At 43.3% G+C, this 21,211-nt stretch overlaps 2 protein-coding genes across 6 annotated transcripts in view; one reads left to right on the top strand and one right to left on the bottom strand.

Annotated features, from left to right (window-relative positions):
• Positions 1-30: 30 nt before the first annotated feature.
• On the top strand, positions 31-9,025 carry LOC149308983 (protein fuzzy homolog). 2 transcript variants are annotated; one of them, XM_089531555.1, is made up of 11 exons: positions 31-278; positions 746-867; positions 2,625-2,709; positions 4,590-4,658; positions 5,100-5,204; positions 6,388-6,585; positions 6,670-6,765; positions 7,201-7,307; positions 7,450-7,520; positions 7,674-7,775; positions 8,520-9,025. In XM_089531555.1, the coding sequence occupies exons 1-11, from the start codon at positions 171-173 to the stop codon at positions 8,723-8,725; spliced, it is 1,269 nt and encodes a 422-aa protein (XP_089387681.1). In that variant the 5' UTR covers positions 31-170; the 3' UTR covers positions 8,726-9,025. The 2 variants fall into 2 exon arrangements, with proteins under 2 accessions (XP_089387681.1, XP_089387682.1); XM_089531556.1 differs by lacking the exon at positions 4,590-4,658.
• A 2,176-nt stretch (positions 9,026-11,201) lies between these two features.
• Positions 11,202-21,211, bottom strand: part of LOC149308984 (AP-2 complex subunit alpha-1) — a 38,682-nt gene continuing 28,672 nt past the window's right edge. For 3 of the 4 annotated variants that reach the window (XM_089531548.1, XM_089531547.1, XM_089531546.1), the window contains 8 exons: positions 20,639-20,710; positions 19,976-20,058; positions 19,520-19,610; positions 19,288-19,410; positions 17,709-17,825; positions 15,765-15,834; positions 13,754-13,888; positions 11,202-12,413 (listed from right to left, as the gene is read on the bottom strand). In XM_089531548.1, the coding sequence (XP_089387674.1) occupies positions 12,336-12,413; positions 13,754-13,888; positions 15,765-15,834; positions 17,709-17,825; positions 19,288-19,410; positions 19,520-19,610; positions 19,976-20,058; positions 20,639-20,710 (769 nt within the window). In that variant the 3' untranslated portion in view covers positions 11,202-12,335. The remainder of the gene's footprint in view (positions 12,414-13,753; positions 13,889-15,764; positions 15,835-17,708; positions 17,826-19,287; positions 19,411-19,519; positions 19,611-19,975; positions 20,059-20,638; positions 20,711-21,211) is intronic. The other variant, XM_089531549.1, reaches the window with a different exon arrangement.

Consider the following 21,211-nt stretch of genomic DNA (forward strand, 5'->3'; position numbering starts at 1 on the left):
GGCGGGGCAAGGGGGAAAAGGGAACCAGCCAATCACGCTAATGCTGCCATGGCAATGGCGCCGCTTATATCCCGGCATGCACCGGGATTGTCAAAATGGCCGCCTAGAGGCGCTGAAAAAGGATGGAAATGGAGCTGGAGGAATAGAAAGAGAGGGAAGCGGAGCTAAGGATGTGGGAGGAAGCGGCAGGCGGAGGCTCGGTGACCCTGCTCTGCCTCACGGCCAGCAGCGGAGTGCCTCTGTACTGCAGGAGCCGGGGAAGCTCTGCCAAGCAGCAGGTCAGGCTCTGGTCTCTCCTTCCTTCCTTCCTTCCATTGCCAGACTTGGGCTGCGTCCACACTACAGAAATAACCCGGTTTGACACTGCTCTAACTCTTTCTGTGGCTCAAGGCTATGGAATTCTGGGAGTTGGGGTTAGTTGTGGGCCCAGAGAGCAGAGCAGAGCTAACACTGATGTATTATGCTAAGGGTTTTTTGTGGGTTTTTGGGGCTATGTGGCCATGTTCTGGAAGGTTTTCTTCCTGACGTTTCGCCAGCGTCTGTGGCTGGCATCTTCTTCGAGTCCAGTTCCATATATTCTTCGAAGATGCCAGCCACAGATGCTGGCGAAACGTCAGGAAGAAACCTTCCAGAACATGGCCACATAGCCCCAAAAACCCACAAAAAACCATGGATGCCAGCCATGAAAACCTTCACATTCATATTATGCTCACATTCATCTCTCTTTCCCCCTCTGCCAACCCAGCTCCCATTCTCTGTGATCGGCTCCCTGAACGGAGTCCATATGTTTGGGTCCAACCTGGACGTCCTGCTGACAGCGGCCGCTACGGAGAACACGCGCGTGATGTGGAAGGTGTTTCACAGCAGGTGAGTAACGATCTGTGCCAGAGAGCACCCCTGGAATCGCCCCATTTCAAGCAACTGATCAGTGTCTCCAGAAACTATAGGAGGCTTTACTTTTCTGTGGATTTTCCAGTCCAGTTCCATATATTCATCAAGTTTAACCTGCCATCGGTCCTTATTTGGCACTCCAGTATTTTTCCATTCGCCTGCATATAATATTCTTGCAGCACAAACCATGTAGAAGATGAGTTTTCCACATTTCCTTTCTAATTCAACTTGATCCATCATGGTCAGCAAATATAATTTGGGGTCTTCCAGTCCTGAAGAACACCATAATTAAGACTCAGTACATGCAAATGAACACCACCCTTGGTCAGGGCATTTCCCTGCAGAAAAAGGATTGCTATTTAAATAGACACATACATCCTCCCATATATCCTCCCATCCTGAGGCATTGCCATTCAACAACAAACCATCACACAGATTAACACATAAATCACTTCCCCCCCCCCCAAACCGAGGGTCACACAAGTATATATACCCCACAAACGTCCATGCCGCCACTCTGAGGATGCCAGCCACATATGCAGGCAAAACATTAGGGATAAATTCTTCCAGAACGCGGCCACATAGCTCTGAAAACCCACAGAAAACTATGGACAACAGCCATGAAAGCCGCCTTCGAGGAGCCCTGGTGGCACAGTAGTTAAATACCTGTACTGCAGCCACTCACCCAAAACCATAAGGTTGTGAGTTCAATACCAGCCAAGGGCTCAAGCTCAACTCAGGCTTGTATCCTTCCAAGATCACTAAAATGAGTACCCAGATTGCTTAGATACTACTAGTTCAGTATGAAGCAGTATATAAATGAAGCTGTTTGACTTCATATATGTGAAGCTTGTTAGAAATTGAGGACTTTTCTTCTTTCTTTTCTGGTTGCAAAGAACTCATCTGAAATAAATTGGCAAAAATGCTAAAGAGTTGGGAAAAGAGATAAGTAAAAGGGAGCTTGGTTTTATTGAGCTTTTCCACTGTTCTCATTTCCTTAATCATCTGTCACCTTGATTGTAGCTGCACATGGTTCATATTGGCACTTCCCAGCTGTCTTTCTTTCCCCCATTTAACTAAAGGTGCAATCAAAAAGTATCCAACACTGGAGTTTATCACACTAGCGAGATCCCGTGGGAAAAGAGGAGTTAAACACTATTTAAAGTACATTCAAATTTAAACAAAACTTGCAAATTCAGGGAGTTTATCACACTCAATTGCTTCTACAACAAAATAACGTGAAGTTAAAGCAGAGTAAAGCGGCAGCTTTTTACTTTTGGGATGTTCCGAAGGTAAAACGCTGCCGTTTTTCTCTGCTTTAACTGCGGTTCAACTTGGTGTTATTTCACATTAACTGCAACGTTGTGTGATAAATTTCAGGCATTTCCTGGTTTTCTTTGCCTTAAATCGTGCTTAACTCCCGTTTCCCCGTGGGATCTTGCTAGAATCTTGTTGTTCCTCTGAATCTTACCATGATTTCCTCGGTGAGAAGATCAATGATAAAAATAAGCTAGTTTGCCTTCACTACTCATCATATCCTGCTATGTACAACAGCCAAACAGGGTTGGGTTTTCTGATTCAGAGGAGCAACAAAGTTCCTGTGAATGCAATTTGAAAACCCACAGAATATGAGACAGACTGTTCCATTATGGTTCCTTGCAAAGGTGTTGTACCTTTTATGGATTTAGTCTCAATCACTTTGATATACATACATGCCATGTTTATATTCTCAGTATCACCCTCATTGTTTTGTCCTCGGATGAAGGTACAAGTGACTTTAGCCTTGGGAGACTCCTTGACAATGTCTTCAATGCCATGGTGAGTAGTTGAAAGGGATGGGATGCTACTTTAGCCTATATCTGCAAACCTGTGAAACAAAGTCAATTACTGGGATGATAAATAATTTTGTGAGGAGTAGGTTTTTCCATTGGATAGGGTGGGGATGTATTTGACTTGTCTTCTGTAGCTTTTTAAAGTTATGCTAAGGTTTGTATGTGTAAGCTACTGTTTTACACAAAGGGATGGAGTTTTCAAGTTGCGACATGGGTCAGCTTCTGATAATATTAAGTAAAAGAAAACAACCTGGTACTTTTACAGGAAGTGCCCTGTTGGGCTAAGACACAAGGAATGGTAAAGCCCCACTTTCTAGTGCCCCTAGTTTCTCCCACTAAAACTCACACTTTCCAAAGCCTTTACCTTCCCAGCTTCTTCCCTAATGATTGCTTGCAGGGCATTAGTTGCCCCATTGCACACTGTGGCCATTCTTTTGCACACTATAGTAAGTGGGGTAAATCAGATTGAGGTTGAGTGTGGATTCTTGCAAGATATGTTTATAGATGGAGATTCAAGATTGCTTTGTAATTATGAGTGTGGAACAGGAGGGAGGAGGAGGTGCTGGATGAATGAGGAAAGAATCATAGAATAATAGAGTTGGAAGAGACCACAAGGGCCATCCAGTCCAACCCCCTGCCATGCAGGAAATCCAAATCAAAGCATCCCCAACAGATGGCCATCCAGCCTCCGTTTGAAGACCTCCAAGGAGGGAGACTCCACTACACTCTGAGGGAGTTTGTTCCACTGTGGAACAGCCCTTACTGTCAGGAAGTTCCTCCTAATGTTGAGGTGGAATCTCTTTTCCTGGAGCTTGCATCCATAGCTCCGGGTCCTAGTCTCTGGAGCAGCAGAAGACAAGCTTGCTTCCTCCTCAATATGACATCCCTTCAAATATTTAAACAGGGCTATCATATCACCTCTTAACCTTCTTTTCTCCAGGCTAAACACCCCCAGCTCCCTAAGTCGTTCCTCATAGGGCATGGTTTCCAGATCCTTCACCATTTTAGTCATCCTCCTTTGGACACGCTCCAGTTTCTCAATGTCCTTTTTGAATTGTGGCGCTCAGAACTGGATGCAATATTCCAGGTGGGGCCTGACCAGAGCAGAATACAGTGGCACTATTACTTCCCTTGATCTAGACACTATACTACTATTGATGCAGCCTAGAATCGCATTGGCCTTGTTAGCTGCTGCATCGCAGTGTTGACTCATGTTCAACTTGTGGTCTACTTGGACTCCTAGATCCCTTTCACATGTAGTTTCATTCAGCCAGGTGTCCCCTATCGTATATCTGTGCATTTCATTTTTCCACCCTAAGTGCAGTACCTTACATTTCTCCCTGTTGAAGTTCATTTTGTTAGCTGTGGCCCAGCTTTCTAGTCTATTCAGGTCATTTTGAATTTTGATCCTGTCCTCTGGAGTATTAGCTAATCCTCCTAATTTGGTGTCATCTGCAAATTTGATAAGTATGCTCCCAATTCTGTCATCCAAGTCATTGATAAAGATGTTGAACAGTACTGGCCCCAGGACAGAGCCCTGTGGGACCCCACTGGTCACTTCTCTCCAGGATGAAAAGGAGCCATTGTTGATCACCCTTTGGGTTCATCCGGTCAACCAATTATGAATCCATGTAACAGTTGCCTTGTCTAGCCCACATTTTACAAGCTTGTTTGCAAGAATGTCATGGGGAACTTTGTCAAAAATACAAAGAGCATGTATTTGATACAAGAGACTGCAGTTCAGGCTCATAAATCTAGGTCTAGAAGCCTCTTTGGCTTTTTCAGAAGCTGGCTGCTGTTTCTGTGTAATAAGGTGGAAATATGGTAAATAACCAAGGGGTCTGTCTGACATGCATTTTACTACAGGTGCTGATATTAGGCCTGGAGGAACTGGTTAATGCCCATAATATCGAACGTCTCAAAAAGGACCTGAAGGTAACACTTGACAAAAGTGTTGTGAGGTGAAGGGAAGGGAGTGTAAGTTCAGCTTATATTTGTGAGAACTGAGTACAGAAATCTGAAATTTAGGAGAACTTTGTAATAGATCAGGGAGCCACTTAGCTACTGCTGTGTTACATTCTGTACAGTGAGTTGGTGGGACCTCTTGCTTTTGCTATTCTTGCATCAAATTCTAACAGCAGGCAGGTATCTTTGGTGTCTACCATCTGACTTTTGAAACCTCTTTCCTCCAGTTTAAGGCAAAATGCTTTCTGGAAACGCTTAAGTCTTAAGTAGAAGAGCATTTATGCTGGGGTATAAATAGTGAATTCATTGCAGATTTTCTGAAATTGTTTCTATTGTCTAATCTGAATGTTGAGAGTAAAAAAAATTTTTTTAAATCTTGGGTACTTTAAATATGTAATATACCACTTCTAGGCATGTTACAATCTGATAGACAGTTTTCTGGAACCAGGAAAATGCAGTGCTGATCTGACCCAATGTATGGAATGTGCCATGACACCCTCCAGGGCAGTACTGCAGGTGAGTTGGCCTATTTTCTTTCCCCCAACCCTATTTTCGGCTGCTACAAATAGACAAAATACTTACATTTTTGAAGGTGGTAAAGACAGAGATGTCTCTTTCCCTCCAAACTGCATTTGCTGCTTCTCTGATTTTATTGTTGCTGGCTTCTATTTACTTTCTCTACTGTTGTCATTTAAATAGTAGGCTCATGGAGGGAGGAGCAGCTGTTTTAGCCTTTGCTTATGGTACTTAGTAACATTCTATGTCACAGTTTGGCAGAGTGTAGCCCTCCATATGTTGTTGTTGACTGCACTCCTCCCCATTTGCTATGCTGATTACAGTTTAGCTTGATTCATGTATTTTGGTGCTTTCTCTGTATTCAGTTACCCATATCTATATACAGACACTGAGGACTACAAACTGAACGACCAAGTCCAAGAATCCTCCCTCCCCACACACACATAAAGTCCTCTGCCCTGCTTATTTTTATTGACAGTGACAATCCAACATATTGTCAGTAACTGGAAAATATGATTTAGATAGTCTTCAAAGAAGTAGACATGTTTGTGTCTTGCAGCACGCAGAGGAGTAAGGGAGGGGGAAGATTAAAAAAGAGAAAGTGGCAACACATTTAAGACTAACTGGTTTTTATTTGTTTGAAGGTTTAGGGCAAGGGACTTCATTTGCATCTTTCTGGATCTTATTACATTCTATACCACTCCCACAGCTGTATAAATTTGCTTTACACCTGAGGTTTTAATATCACACTATACTGCATTTCAATAATTCCTTTTATATTCATGAAAGCTCAAGCCAAAATTAAAAAAAAAGTTTGTTTTTAAGGTTCTGCCACATTCCTTTTTTCTTCTCCTCTCTTCCTCCTTTTTATACTTAGGACATATTTATCTTTTTTTCTGGTAGACAAGAGGCATTCAGGAAAATTAGACACTCCAGTCTGGTGATGGTCTTATAACGTGCAGGGAGGACACACCATGTACTGCTCTAATTTTTCACTGATTGTGGTATAAAAGAATGTAATTGTGGTAATGATTTGCTGATACAGAGCAGTTCTTAACAGCATTGAGTGATTTGGACCTGTGGCCTGTTACTTCCACCTGTGGATACCTGGCAAGCAATGTACCTGTAGCTTATGCAAGTATATAGGTAAACCTCTGTACTCTCTCCTTTGTTCACTATTCAGGATTGCCTGGAAGCTTTTGCCTCTGCAGCAGAATCACGGTTTGGCAGCCTGCTTGTGAACGGTCGGGTGCTGTGTGCAACAGAGCAGTGGTGGCAGCTGGCAGCTCCAGAGGCTATGCTGCTGGTGTGGCTGGTGCAGTCGCTTCCTCCCCATGCCTCCCGGGATCTACCTGTTTATCTTCCTCATGGGAGTCCCACGGTGAGCGGGTTGTTGATTGGTGGGCTTGGGGAAACAGCACAGAAACCTGCCTTTTGTGACTTTCCACAGTCCTTTTTCCAATAGGTTCCCCATCGCTTCCTGACCTTCCAGCTTGTGTCTGGTTTGGAGGTGCTGCTTCTGTGTGGACCTAATCCCTCCTTACAGCGTGTGACTGATGAGGTAAGGGAAATAGGAATCTGGACCTCAAAGCTCAGGTGTGAAACAGCTTATCTTGTATCCTTCCCAGTTTCTTTAGTCAGGAAAGATCAGTTCAACGCCCTCCAGCAATCTGTGCTGACAGACACAGGGCTGACCTGCCTGGTGGGTGCTATCTCTCCTTCATCCCACTACCCTAAGCTTAGAAAAGTTTCTTTATTACATCTCCCAGAATCCTCCAAATAGCCTGGACATTGGCCATAATTGTTGTACTTTCTCAGAGCTCAAGTGCCAAAAAAAAAAAATCCTTTTCCAAGGTCTCCTGCTGCCTTAAATAGAGAACTTAAATAGGGAGACAAGCCTTTTCCTTATTTAGAGTATGTAAATGGCAAGGCTGCTGTTAATCCTCCAAAGGAGCTGAAATCGGAACCACTGACAAATTTTCATTTCTCCCCATAGCTAGTGAAGCAATTTTGGCAACCACTGCTGGATCTTTTGATGGCAAGTGCCAGGGGCCCTCTTCTGTGTCTGCCTCCAGGCATTACTCTAGCCCCTGAGGTCCTTGGGTGAGTCTCAGCAGTTTCTGTGATGGGAACACTTTTGAGGAACTGAACCCCTACAAGTCACTGGGGTTCATGTTTGTTCCTCCTTTCAAAATATGGCTGCTACTCTGAGACACCACTTTTACATACTTGCCATCTATTACAGGCTGTTGCTGATCAACCAAGATCAGAGAAGAAGTCTCTTCACAGTGCATCCTCATGGTAGCTGGACTGAAGGTATGACACAAGCATTATTGAAATGGAGGAGAGAATTCAGTCTTCTTTCATGAACCCTTCCATAGCTAAGAGGGGTGTGCTATTTTAAAAATATGCCAGCTACCTTTAGAGGTCCCTTGCTCAGGCTACCGCATGGCTTTGTCTATCTTCCAGGATCTGAAATGCCCCTGAAGGATCGTCTCTCTGCTCTCCGCACCTTCTATGCTTTAGCCATTTCAATGTACTTCCCCTCTGAGAAGCCAGAAGAGAATACTGGTGAGTTTCTGATGCTGCCATTTGGTCATGTTTGTACTATCATTAAGGATTATTACATATGAATGCTGTGGAGATAGACCACCACAGGCATCATCAGTTCCAAGGAAACACTTGGGGTAGAAGCCAGTTCGGAGAGTAACACATTTGAAATGATAGTGGCTGTGATGGTATGCAAACCTGATGTTCTTCAGTGAGGAAAATTGACTTGGATGAAGAGAATCTAGAATAAGCCAAAAAGGGGAAATTTGTCTTTGACCAAAGTAGTGGACTTGTTTTGTGCAGTCCTCAAAGTCCTCCAGAGGGATTTCATTGATAGAGGTGGTGGAAAGTCCTCCTCTAGACAGAAGAATCTTGCCAATAGGTGTGATTCTCTAAAACAAGTTATGCCTTGTCCTTTTCAACCTTTGGGTCACTTCTGGTTTAATTTAAGGAGACTGGTGTGGTTCCCAGAACTTTACTCACCTTAAATGAAGTTTGATTTCATGATCCTGACTTCCTTGGTCAGCTGCCTGCTGACAGACAGGGACTCAACATTATCATGTAATAGTGAAATATCTTCTAGTAAAGACAGTCCAAACATGAGGGCATTTTTTCCCACTAAAGATTAAAAGCTGTTGTTTTTTCAATGAAGAAAATTCCTTTGTGTGGAAAGCAAATTCTGCATCTGTGGGCAAACTGACACGTGATATTTCTTTTAGCCACTCCTCTAGCCCACAGAACCTGACCCTCTTGTCTCTCCCTCAGCCCCTTTGCAGGAAGAGTTCCAGGCTGGTTTTTCTCATTCTCCTCAGCACTGCTATATGGTCTACACCACACACAAGGCCTATGCAATCCATGGGAAAAGGCATCAACTCTTCCTGATCGTGAAGCCAGACATCCCAACCTTTGCTCTGCGGTCTCTGGCATTGTGCACATTACAGATCCTCACAGCTGAGGACTCAGCCCTCTGAAGGTGATGCTGTGTGTGTTACTTACTGAACTCAAAGCCAACAGCTTTGAGTCTGTTTCTCCTCTCATAAGCGTACAGAATGATGGTGATGGTGAGAAGAAGCACCTGGACTTTTTGTACAAGATGTGATTACCTTGTAAGAGGAAGACTGGATTTGTGGACTAATTTTCACATTAGAATTCCATTCAACCTCAAGCTCTTATTTAAGGAGACAGTTGAGCTAATGATGGACTGGAAGTTTTGGCCTCACATCTCTCCTCCCTTTAAAAAAATAAATAAAAAGTTTACAGTTATACAGCTCCAGCTGTTGCCCAGATATGTATGCATGGGGAAAGGCACATGGATTAAAACACCATACAATATGGGATTGGATTTGCACTAGGGGACTGCTCTTCACTAAACCTGTGGCACTAGCAGAGTTTTTATTTAGGTTTAACACTGTTTTATATTGAGTAATGGTGCATGTAAATACAATTAATGTTGCTGCATTTCATTATCAACTTTCCAGCATTGCACATGTGCTTCCACCTATTCTGATTTGTCATACCTAGTTCCTCCCTTACCATTGAGAATCTCTTCAGTCGCCTTTAGCAGAAAGTATTTTCTGTTGTCCTCATAGTCTTCTAAAGTAAGCTGCCCACTTGAGTTCATAAGCTAAAGATGGCAGAACAGAGCTGGTCTGATTCACACCCTGCTTTGGGTATTTAGTAATTATCTCATAAAAAATAGTTATTTTTCAGCTATTTTACTAAGATGTTATAAGTACTGGTAAAATAATGACAAAACATTTTATATATAGTTTTATACTATTCAAATACCAAATCCCTAAAATAGCAGCACTGATTTCTTTGGGATTAGTAAAATTAATTTGGATTTAGGCAGTAATCCTGTGTACAAGGATTTGGAAATAATTCCTATCAAAATTACAGACAGTCCTCAGTTCAGCAGAAACAGAGGCCAGCCTTCATCAACCTCTAAGTGCTATTTTGGGAAAGTAGGGCAATAAAAAAACATGAAAGCTACCGTTAATTTATCATACATGTAATTCTGTAACATTAAAAATGCAAACTTAGCTCCTTTGATAGTTCAAAACAGGCTACCAAACAATTTGGATGAGGACATTCTGGGAATTAAAAGTATTGTTTCAGAAGTCTGCTGCAGAGTATCTTGGAGAAAGAAACAGCCCATGAATAGAAAAGCTGGTTACACTGGGTCATTGGTGGATTGCCTCCTAGGCATATATTCTGGCAGCAAATTTCAGTGTGGGTGACTAGGAGCATACAGCTAGGTGCACTGAAACACACCACACAGCCTGAATAGCTTCTAAAAGAATGTGAATGGCAGTAATGAAGAATGAATGCTGCCATTTTGGTTAATTTTATGCTGCTGTTAAATAGAGGTGGGAGTATAAATATTCCAGGGATGAAGTCATCCAATAAATATTCACAATACTATATTTATCACCTCTGCAGCAAACAAAATGCTGCTTTTTAACTGTAACGCCTTCTGTTTGGTTCAAATGAAGTGAGCAGCAGAATAACAGGTAAAAATTACTGACATGAAACTGCAAGGATCTCTGTGGGGGAAAAAGCTTTCCACCAGTATGTACATAGAGGGGCTCCAGCTTTATCTTCATGTAAGCATTCAGTATTTTTCTGTCAGAATGCTTGATTTCAAGTCTTCTAGTTTTGAATCCCAGCAGTCTGTGATCAATTTGTATAACGGGAATCAGTAGTGCTCCAAAGCTGTGGCGAAAAGAGCCATCATAAAATCTTTTTTCTAACATTAACAATTTGTGGCTCTGACTCTGCAAGTTTGCAGTCAAGAGACATGCATATTAAATATTTTAATGCAGAATATTTTGCATAATGCAAACGACTGAATCTGGGGTTTCATAGAATCATGGAATCTCAGAGTTGGAAGAGACCACAATTTCTTGATACAGAATTCAACACCTGCCAGAAATAGTAAACGCTGAAAAAGCAAATGCAGCCTCCTCTCCTTTAAGCACGTTTTTACCTACTGTTTTAGGTTCTTCAGAAAAGGGATAGATTACAGAGGTTCTTCTGGTTGGAAGGTGCCTCTTGTCTTTTCAAATGACAGACATACAGCTAGGGCATCCAGTATCCATGTGCTCCAGGGAAAAGTACACCATGGTCTATAGTGTAGACACAATTACAAAATCGCTACACTTTGCTTGCAGGCTGTTGCCACTTCTTTGCATAGCTACCAACAGCTCAAATTCAGCCCCATTCAACAAGTGTCAGGGCAAACCACCCCATGAGCAATGTAATGGTTCCAAGCTGAACAAAGAACACATCACCCAGAGTGGATGAAGTCACATTGAAGCAACTACTGGAACCTGTTTCAGAAATTCACAGCATTTCCTCATCCAGAGATGGCCTTGTCTCTGCTCCAGGAATGCAAACAGTTGCGTTACTTCATTGAGCTACATACAAAGAGCAGCACACAACAAGTCAGTCAGCGGTGTGGGGGTGACCCAGCCTGGCTTGATTCTGGCTCTCCCCCGCCCTCACGGCTTTATTAGAGTCACATGGAGATAGATACAGGCATTCAAAACCCAGATAAACTAAGATGCGCTAGATAACACCTACACAGCAGAGTAACATGGAGCCCGGGCCAGCATGGGAAGCTGGGACATCCCCAAACTAGCATGAACTGAACCCTCCCTTTCTCCCTCCACAAATCCGTGAAGAGCAGCATTCCAGCCGATCTCTCCCCAGGCTTAGAGCTGCCTGAGGTTTCCTTTAAAACACCCTTTCCAGGGGTGGGAGAAATGAGTCAGGAGAGGAACTGGCAAGCCTCTCTTCCTCCCCCAATCTTCACCACTTTCACACAGTCTTCCTTCTAGAGGTGAGAGACCAGGGGAAGGGGGAGCCCTGCTCTTGCTTCCCCACAAACATACGCAACTATAACACTGGAATGGTCCATGACAAAGGAAAGGAGAATTCACCCCCCCCGCCCCGCCCGGAAAATACACAAGGCAAAAAAACAAAACAATTCCCTACAAAGCCTTTCCACACACACACACACAGACGCACACACTCATTCCTCCCCCCAGCAAGTTTAGACAGAAGCAAGGTAGCTGACATGTATATTCCACCTCCTCAACAGAAAGGATGAAAGCCATGGATGGGAAACCAGGGGTAAACAGTTGTAAACAAAACCAAAATGCCAGACTAAATCATACAATGTGTGTGGGGGAGGATTAAGACCACAAATCTCAGCCTCATCCTGAGTTAGAACAGACCAGGCTTATGGGAAGGGAGAGATCCTGGCTCTTCTTCCAAGAGCCATCCTCCTGCCAAAGGGAAGATTACTCCTGGAAGAATGCTTTACACTGACAAACAAGTCATCCCTCCCCAATTCTACTTTGACCATCCCAGGGACCACGTTTGCTCCCCCACTTGGTGCTGGCCCGGGCTAGGCAATGAGAACACAGAGGTTATCACGACAACAGGCAAGGAGCAATACAGTCTTTCCGGAGGCCCCTGGTTTGGGAGGGAGGTGGGAGGAGACGGACATAGGCATCCAATGTGCAGGAACGGCCTTTCCCCTGCCCCCCCCCCCTCCTCTGTACAGCCAATGCCTCAGAACTGCTGAGAGAGCAGCTCGCAAAGGTGCTTCGAGACAGACTCCTTGCTGGTCCGGAGGGTCAGCCGGTACATCTGCAGGGCAAGGGAGAAAAACAAGTAAACAGCCAAGGCAAAGGTTTTTAAAATGTCAGTGTTCTTCTTGTCAATAGGCACTCAGGGTGGTACAAATTTCCCCCTTCTACTTCTCCTTTTGCAGTCCAGATTCCCACCACTTCCCTGTCCTAGGAGTTTATCACAAGGGGAAAATGGGAAATTTAAAAGGGTCAGAACCCGCAGTTATCAAGCATATTAGGCACAATTGCACACTTGGTTATCAGATGACAATGCAAACCGCTTAGAATCTTAAAAGAAAGTGACATGAACCAGGAAATAAGCATTTTCTGGAAAATATCAGAAATTCATTTCCATTTCATTCGTAAATACCCCTTTTTGCGGAATTGCGGTAGCGTGAAAGGTACTTGCGGTTCATTCATAGGATTCTCCCTGTTTTTGTGTTTGTTGCCAGATTTCCCATGGTTCTTTGGGGTGAGCTTATTTCTAGTGCTGCGGAATAAGTAAAATAAGTACCCACCCTTCTTCATAGCCAGAGCTCTTAAAATAAACAGCTGATGCAAGGGCAGAGACAGAGAGAGAGGAGAATGAAGTTTAGTCCCGGTGTGCTCCTCTCCCTCTCTCTGTGTGTGCATGTCTTCTGCTTCAGCCATAGTGATCCCCAAGCTGTCCCCCTTTAAGGGATTTTGGACTTCAGCTCCCAGAATTCCAGGCTATTGGCACACATAGCTGAGGCTTCTAGGAGCTAAACTCCAAAATCCCTTGAAGGGGACAGTTTGGGGATCACTTCAGCCTTCCCGCCAAACTAGAGCTCTTAAAGAAACAGCTACTAAGGCAAAGGCAGGGATAGAGCAAGTGAGATAGAGAAAAGTCTGGGTTTCCCCTCACTCTTCCTGTGTATGTCTGTCTGTCTCCTGCTTCAGCCTTCCCCAATAGCCAGGGTTCTTAAAGAAACAGCTGCTGAGGGAAGGCAGGGACACACACACACACACACACACACACACAGAGAGAATTTGTCGCAGTCTACGTGTGAAAATCCTTTGTGCATTTGATCACTTTTTCAGGATGCCCGTGCTTTTATCTTTATCAGGATGGAGGCACATTTGGTACCATCATGTGAAAACCATTTGCGCACAAGTGCACGCTGATCTCAGATTCTGCACAGGGTAACAGCTCTTTGTGTGTGAAAACCATTGCGCAATTGTGAGTTAATAACGGGTTCTGACCATTTCCAATTTCTCGCAGTGTGATAAACTCCCTAGTGTCCCGACATCTCCTGCCCTCTTCTTGCTTTGCCCTAGAGCTTATTTCCCCCCAATCCCCCACTATGCCAAAGGAGTCAGGAATCCTTGCCCCCTCACCTGTGCCTGGGCATTGGGCTCCAATCGCAGCAAGCATCCAACTTGCAGTGCCTTTGTCTGGATGATCCCAGCTCCTACATAGTTATCAGGGTTTGGATCCACCTTGTCCAAGAGTGCACTGCCAAACCCTAAGAGCTGTGGGAAGAAGAGAGTGAGGCTTAGCTGGTTGACTGGCTTGCAAAGGGGAGCTCTGCTGCTAGCTGTACCCTACCCTGAAGAAAGGAATCACTGGGAGGAAAGGCAAGTGAGGAAGAAAGCATAATATCTGCAAAAATCATATAAAGAATTCTGCATCATAGTCAGCTATGCAAAACCTGTGACTGCTGGCTCTGAGACCACTCCCCAGAAGGCCCAGGCCCAAGAATGTGGGGTCCTGTGCAACTTTTGTAAGAAAAACAGGGTATCTAAACAAGAAAAAGACAAACCTGAACATTTTAAACTACTGAGACAAATCAGTGTCTACATTTTTCTTCATTGCTACACTCATAAAAAATTTGAATGATCTGAAAACCTGACATCAGGACTATGTCATTTGCCACATTCTTTCATTAAATCCAGGAGTGGAAATCTGGAAGTCCTCCACATGATGTTAATTGTAACTCTCAGCATTCCTTATTACTGGTCATGCTATCTAGGACATGACTCCTACTTGGTTTAAACATTTGAATAACACCATTATGCCTATTTAATTCAGAAGAAAACTAAGCTCTACTAAGATCAGTACAATGTAGGCACAGGAACATGCAAAACTGGTAAAAATTACTTTTTGCACTGCAGCTCTTTATCACATTAGGATTATGGGTGTTATCTCAAAAGGTAACTTTCTGTAGGTAGAGGACTGTATCTTATAGGACAAACCTATGCATATTAGTTTGGAGGTAGGTCTCCTTTACTGTTTATTACTAGACAAACATGTGTAGGAATGCAGCCAAACTGAAGAAGTTGCAGTTACCATTAAATGTGAGCAAAGGAAATCCTGCCAAAACAGAGAATGGAGGGAGCAAATACCAGTAACTGAATACTGCATGATGCCACATTTCACTATGAACTTAACTTTACAACAGTAAATTTATGACAAGATGATATCAAATTAACAATCCATTTCTTGTGTTTATTTTTAAATAAAATCTGTTAATTTACTTATTATGTGGCGAAACAGACCATCCCAAAAGAGCGGCTCCACATCGTCCCTTTTAGCGCCAGATCGGGGCTGTGACAACCACACGTGGCCCTGATCCAAGCTCTAAAAGAAATTGCAAAATGCCACTCCTTTTAGAGCCGGCAAAAAAGTGCCCTTGCCGTCCTGGCGGCACTTTTTGGTGCTCCTTTCAGCATGCATTATATAAATGCCATGCCAAAGGAACACCGTGATGCCGCTGGGTGGGATGGTGGTGTGACACCAGTGTGGGGAGTGTCGTCAGGCCATGCATCATCCAAACACCACACCCCTATGCTGGTGCTTCAAGCTAGTCTGTACAGCCCCTATATGAACTCACAGCTGGCTAAATCCCTGGAAATGATATCTTACTGAGAATGATAATATGAAGGCAAAGTGTCTTACAATAGATATAAATGGTAAGGGACTGCAAATAATGTTAGGTTGCAATTAAAACTATGGGTGAAAGAAAAAAGCTGTAATTTAAATCTAAATAAAAAATTAAAACTCGGAGTTCAAAAATACTCTCATTCACTTAATGCAACAAAATCAAAATTACTTCAGACTTCAGCTATGGTCTTTTTCTTCTTCTAAAAAGAAAGTGGTCATATTTGTTCAATTAGTTTTAAATACACACTGGGAAAAAGCCATTTCAGAAGTTCCTTTGGAAAACCAGAAGTCTCAGTGACTTTGCTTCAGCTCCACAATTAACTTGAAGAATTTTTTTATCTTCAATTAAAGCTTTAATTGACTCATCACATTGACTCCCTTGCAGCCTGTAGTTCTCTTCCACAGAAATCCAACAAGTAATTTGTGGGAGGCACGTTGGAGGAAGACACAATAGAAGGTGCTCACCTTGGCTTTAGTCACTTCTGAATCCATGGGATGGTTTGCCTTGAAGATTTTCTGAGCTTCTTGTTGTGGCCTACAAAGGAAATTGATGGGGGGGGGGGGGGGATGAAACTGGTGATTCAGTGCCTACTTCTCCCAAGTGCCTGGGACATGCAATCTTGTGTTGACCACACCTCAGCAACTCCCTGTGCATTCTAGCTGTTGAGAATGAGAGATCTTCAGGCCCTTTGCCCCATGTGAAAGTTGTTGCAGTCAGCTACTGCAGCCACCTCCATTTTCCCCAGATCGGGGCCGCAGCAACTGTACGCTGTGGCCCCAATATGGCCTTTCCCAATGGAGCTGCAAAAATTGGGGTTATATAAAGTGTGGGTTGTATTTTCTCCACTACTGTGCTAGGTTAGATTGCACAAAGCAGAAGAACATCTCTAAATTTAGCCAGGAAAATGAAGTTTGGTTCCCAGCTTGGCTATGAAATCCACTGGGTGACCTTGGTCAAATCGCACGCTCTCAGCCTCAGGGGAAGGCAATGGCAAACCTCATCTGAACAAATCTTGCAAGAAAACCACGTAAGCTGGAAATGACAAATAACAACATCTTTTTTAAAGTCCTTATTGGTCAGGGTGATGATAAAATGATGCATAATGGCCAATTAGATTCCAGAGGATACAGTTGATTATTTGGAGGCAAAATATATATTGGGGGGATGCAAGAGGTTCAGGAGAGTGCCAGGATACAGTAGACAATATATGCAGTCTATGAATTGCATTTTCTCACCTCTATATTAAAGCAACCCATTAACACTTCACCTTCTAGTCTTTCCCTTAAGATTTGCTTGTAACGTCATTCTCTTAAACACCACTAAAATCAAAGGCCTGCTTTTGCATCAGAAACCTTAGCAATGAAACAGCATTTCTGTTAGACCAGTCTTACCAGCACAAACAGACCAGCCCACTGGGTCAAGATCACCTGAAACAATTTAACCTAGTACAATTCAGCTAGTTAACTGATCCCAGTCCCTTATGAGAAAAAGACGGCATACAAATCAAGTAAGTTAATAAATAAATCATGACATCAAAATGATACACAGTTGGCCCTTGGTATCTGCTGGGATTTGGTTCCAGGACCCCCTGTGGATACCAAAATCTGTGTATGGTTGAGTCCCACTATATACAATGGAGTAGTAAAAGGTGTCCCTTAAATAAAATGGCAAAATCAATATTTGATTTTGGGAATTTATGTATTTTCAATATTTTCAAGCTCTAGATGGTTGAATCAATGGATAAGGCATCTGGGTATGAAGGATCAACTCTATACCTCTTCTTGAAGAATTGAAATGTTGTTAGAGACAGGGAGAATATCCAACCATCTCTAACTATGGTTGTGAAACTGAAAATAGGAGAGGGCTGCTGCACCTTTAATAGAGCATAGAAAAGGGATTTTCAGCAGGTGTTGCTTGTTACCTGCTTGCATAACAAGCAACACTGCTGAAAATTTTTATTTTCCAGAATGCTAAAGATATAGGAACCCTCTCCAGTTTTCAGTCTCAGAACTCTACGTCCAACATCTCTCCATGAGTTATTCACTTCTATTAAAACATTTGTGTTTTTACAAAAAAACAGCCACTACCACATACTAAGCAGCTGGCCAAAAAACAAACCCATCATGCTGCCACATTTTTATCTTAGTTTTCCGTAAAAAAACATAATTAAGAGAGTTAAAAGTTTCACTAAAAACAAATTAAAACCATCACAATATTCAAAATTGTTAAAATCATCAAAGTAATAAAAATGTGTTTTATCAATAGGCTCAACAAAGCACATTTTGGAAGGATGATGGAGGCTGCCAGATGAAGTGCCACAGGGTTGCAGAGGGAAGTCTCACAATCCCTTTCAAAAGTTGATATTACTACCCAAAGTCATACACACATATATATAAAACCCCACTTACAGACTGAGCTGTTTCCAGCGCTGGAAAAAGTCTTGTGATTGCATTTCTGTTGCTTGGAAAAATTTGTTGACCGTTATAGGCAATTTGAGAGTGAGGTTCTGCAGAGTCCCACCATATCTGAGAAAAATGAGAGAGAAGAGACGGAATTAGACATGGTAAAAAGGAACACCCCTTCTTGACTAGAATCACTGCATATCATTACTACAAAACATAGGCCCGGTCAAGATGGGTGCGATAGGAAGCCCTCGTCACGTGCGAGGGGTGGTGCTTCTAGACGACCCTCGCCCGTGACGAGGGCATCAAAATGGCGGCTCCCTGCACAGGTGGGCACCGGTATCATTACGTGATGGACGCCTAGCGTCCGCACGTCGTGGTGCCATTATGACGTTGCAAGTGCGCCATTGGCGCACTGCGGCATCATGATTGTGCCGCAAGAAGAACCTGCTTTTTACGGGTTTGTTTTGGTCTGCGGGGAAGTCTGGATTATTTTTGCAGGGCAGATGCACCTGTAATGACAACCAACCAATTAAGGACAACTTTAAAAGGGGAGAGAAAAGAGGTAGCTTTCTATATCACAAAAGAGAAGAATAGCTCTACGTGTTTCAGAGAAGTTTTTATTCAGAACTAACACTATATGCATATAAAATGAAACAACAAGTAAGTAAAAAACATTTTGAACCTTCTAGAGACCACCTAAAGGCTTCTTTCAAAATGCATTCAGAGGTGACTTTTCTTTCACCAGCCTCCACTTTTCTTTTGATTTCCTTTTTTTTTTTTTTGCTTAAATTTACAGTTTTATTATTAACATGCTAGTGCTAACTCCTTAGGCAAGCTTGTCTGCTCTCCCCTTTTCCCTCTGTTTTGTTATTGAATTGTGAAGGCAACTGTTGTTTAACATGACTGTTGTACGCAGGGACACTCAGCTACAGTAGGATTGGCTAGAACAGACTCTTGTTTTTTCCCAGCTCAATTTTTATTGCACTGAATACTACAGACACGGTGTTACAACCCAACACTAAAAGTCTGTAGAGCTTCTCTAGCTCACCTTCATTATCCTCCTAATGCTAATGTTGCTAAAAAAATTCCAGTTACTCAAAGGGAGGCTGAGAGGGCATTAAAAGGCTCTGTGTAAAAGAGCTTCTTTGCCAGAGTCTTTGTTAACTGAATTATAGTACAACCTACTAGTTATAACAAATAACTGGGGGGGAGTGTAGTTCATGCGAAAATGGAAAAGGGAGGACAGAGTCAAAGGGAAGGGCAGATGCATCAAGGCAAATAACTACTGCAAACATCGCACTGCTCTTGTTAAGTTTGGCCCATATACAAATTTTGTTAAGTTCCCCACAACAATGAGGAACAGAAGCTTGAGCTTAAACAATGCAACCTCAAACTCTCCAGTTTTTCGATCAGTTAACAGACTTGGCCTCAATACTCTCCACTCTAGTGCAGAGATTGTAGAGAGGTGTTGTGCAGATTCAGATTTGCCTTGGCTTGAGCCATTTCTGATCACCCTGCATCAAACAGCAAGAACACTGTTCCTCTGCTGTTTCAGAGCACCCTGAAATATTGAGCAACATACCGGAATTTGATGTTGATGAGAGGGGCCTCCGTGAAGTCACTCAGGCACTCAATGTTCAGGACCTGTTGGACTTGAGCACCACCTTCCACCAGCGGCTCGACTGCTTTTGTCTGAATATTGAGCTGTAAATGGCACTAAGGAACTAGACACTATCCCCACGAAGGAGTGACAGAACCATACCAAACCCGCTAACTACAACTCTTCCCCAGCTCACTTGTTCACAAAAAGGATATGACTCTGCAGGTCTCCTGGATAGCTGACTGTAGGAGTAAAGCTCTGGAATTGGACGGATGTTTTGTTCCCATAGAAGAGATACATCCGGCCTGAAGAAGCAAAGAATAGATTATTTAATGGTATGGAGTTTCTTAGTGTGCCCTAATATCACTGGCTGACCTTAAATAAGAAGGGGAAAGGTGCTTGACCAATTGGATGTACTACACACACTATCAGTAATATACCACTACTAGCAGTTTATATCAGGTCTCAGAAGTCAAGTCTAAAATCAGGTGTGTGGTATCTTTTTCTCTCAAAGGCCACATTCCTTTAGGGCTGAGGTGGCCAATTTTGGTGGTTCTAGGGCAGCAGTAGGCAACTGTTGGAGGGTAGGAAACAGCATTAGCCCCCCAGGAGTTCTTGGGGGGCCATACCTCACACACACAAAATTATTTTTTTGCCCTAAAGCACTCACCCAAGTTCTGCCGGAATTCTGATTTCACTCCGATTTGGAGCAACTGGTTCTCAAAGAGCACTCCATTATTCTTACACACGAACCTATAATGAGCCATAGAGAATCAGTTAGGGACATGTAAAATCCACTGGGCATTTTTGTGAGCAATCCAGCCATTTTGGTTTATCAGCAGCTTCACTACACTACAGTTCTGCTTAGTACCCATATTTTGGTACACAGTCGGTCAACTCCTCCTCTTGCCCTCTTAAGATTTCAATACTGACTCCGTCAGTACCTGTGTCCCAGTGGACTGGTGCACCAAAAATATATAAACACCTTGCTACTCAGGGAGTCCCTGTGATTCCCCAGACCAGAAGAAAGTTATTTTTTTGGACTACAACTCTCAGAATCCAGAAACCCATGCTATCTGGGGGATTCTGCATGTTGTAGTCCAGAAAGAAACTTCCAAGCTCTGTTTTCTCATCTCCCATTAAAGGAGCTGAACTACAAAGACACAGTAGAAAAGGGTGCTGGGTGGAGTAAGTAGCAAAAATAGAACCAGGCTGGTGAAGATGCTTTCCCACTCAAGTGTCAAGGAGGAGCTGCTTTCAAGTTGCCCCATGGTTGCCACCCGCTGTCCACCCCACCGTGTCTAAGAACCACAGCCCTACCGCACGATCTTACTTGTGAAGCAGTTCATCGGCCTCAGCAATAGGCAAAGCTGGGTCCTCAGAGACAGAAGCAGCAGCCCCTGAGCTGAAGGTGGTGGCCAAGGGACATAGCAAAGGGGCCAGCAGGGGAGAGAAAGAGCAGAAAAGATGAGTCACCAGGGCGCAGCACCATGTTAGTACTAGAAAGAGGCAGGAAAGAAACAAAAACCAAAAAACCCCAAACACACAGAGACACACAGAAGCAGCATGCAACACAGCAAGCAAAGAGGCAGAGGAGGAGTGAGCACCATTCCTAAGGGACGTCTAAAGCAAAGGTTGGCAACTTAATGCCCTCCCAACATTTTGTACTATAATAATCCCAACATTTTGTACTATAATAATAATCTCATCAGGCCCACACAGCATAGCCAGTGGTCCAGGAATATGCCTACCCCCTCTCTGAAGTAATGATTCCTGACTTTCAAGTCCCCGGATACTGCTGGAGTACACCTCCTATTACCTCCCCCAATCATGCTGGCTAGGGATGGTGGGAGTCTGACAACTCTGGGTTGGGAACCACTGCAAGGGATAACAGCAAAGAAAAGTT

This window comes from Sceloporus occidentalis, unplaced genomic scaffold, assembly GCF_023333645.1.
Source record: "Sceloporus occidentalis isolate IW3139 unplaced genomic scaffold, rSceOcc1.0.p SCAF_7, whole genome shotgun sequence".
In the NCBI taxonomy this organism is placed as follows: domain Eukaryota; kingdom Metazoa; phylum Chordata; class Lepidosauria; order Squamata; family Phrynosomatidae; genus Sceloporus; species Sceloporus occidentalis.

Excerpts from the sequence above, each read along its gene's own strand:
- LOC149308983 (XM_089531555.1), top strand. The coding sequence starts at position 171 with ATGTGGGAGGAAGCGGCAGGCGGAGGCTCGGTGACCCTGCTCTGCCTC. Across the intron at positions 5,205-6,387 it reads CCTCCAGGGCAGTACTGCAG|GATTGCCTGGAAGCTTTTGC; the intron begins GTGAGTTGGCCT and ends TTCACTATTCAG. Across the intron at positions 7,521-7,673 it reads TCATGGTAGCTGGACTGAAG|GATCTGAAATGCCCCTGAAG; the intron begins GTATGACACAAG and ends TCTATCTTCCAG.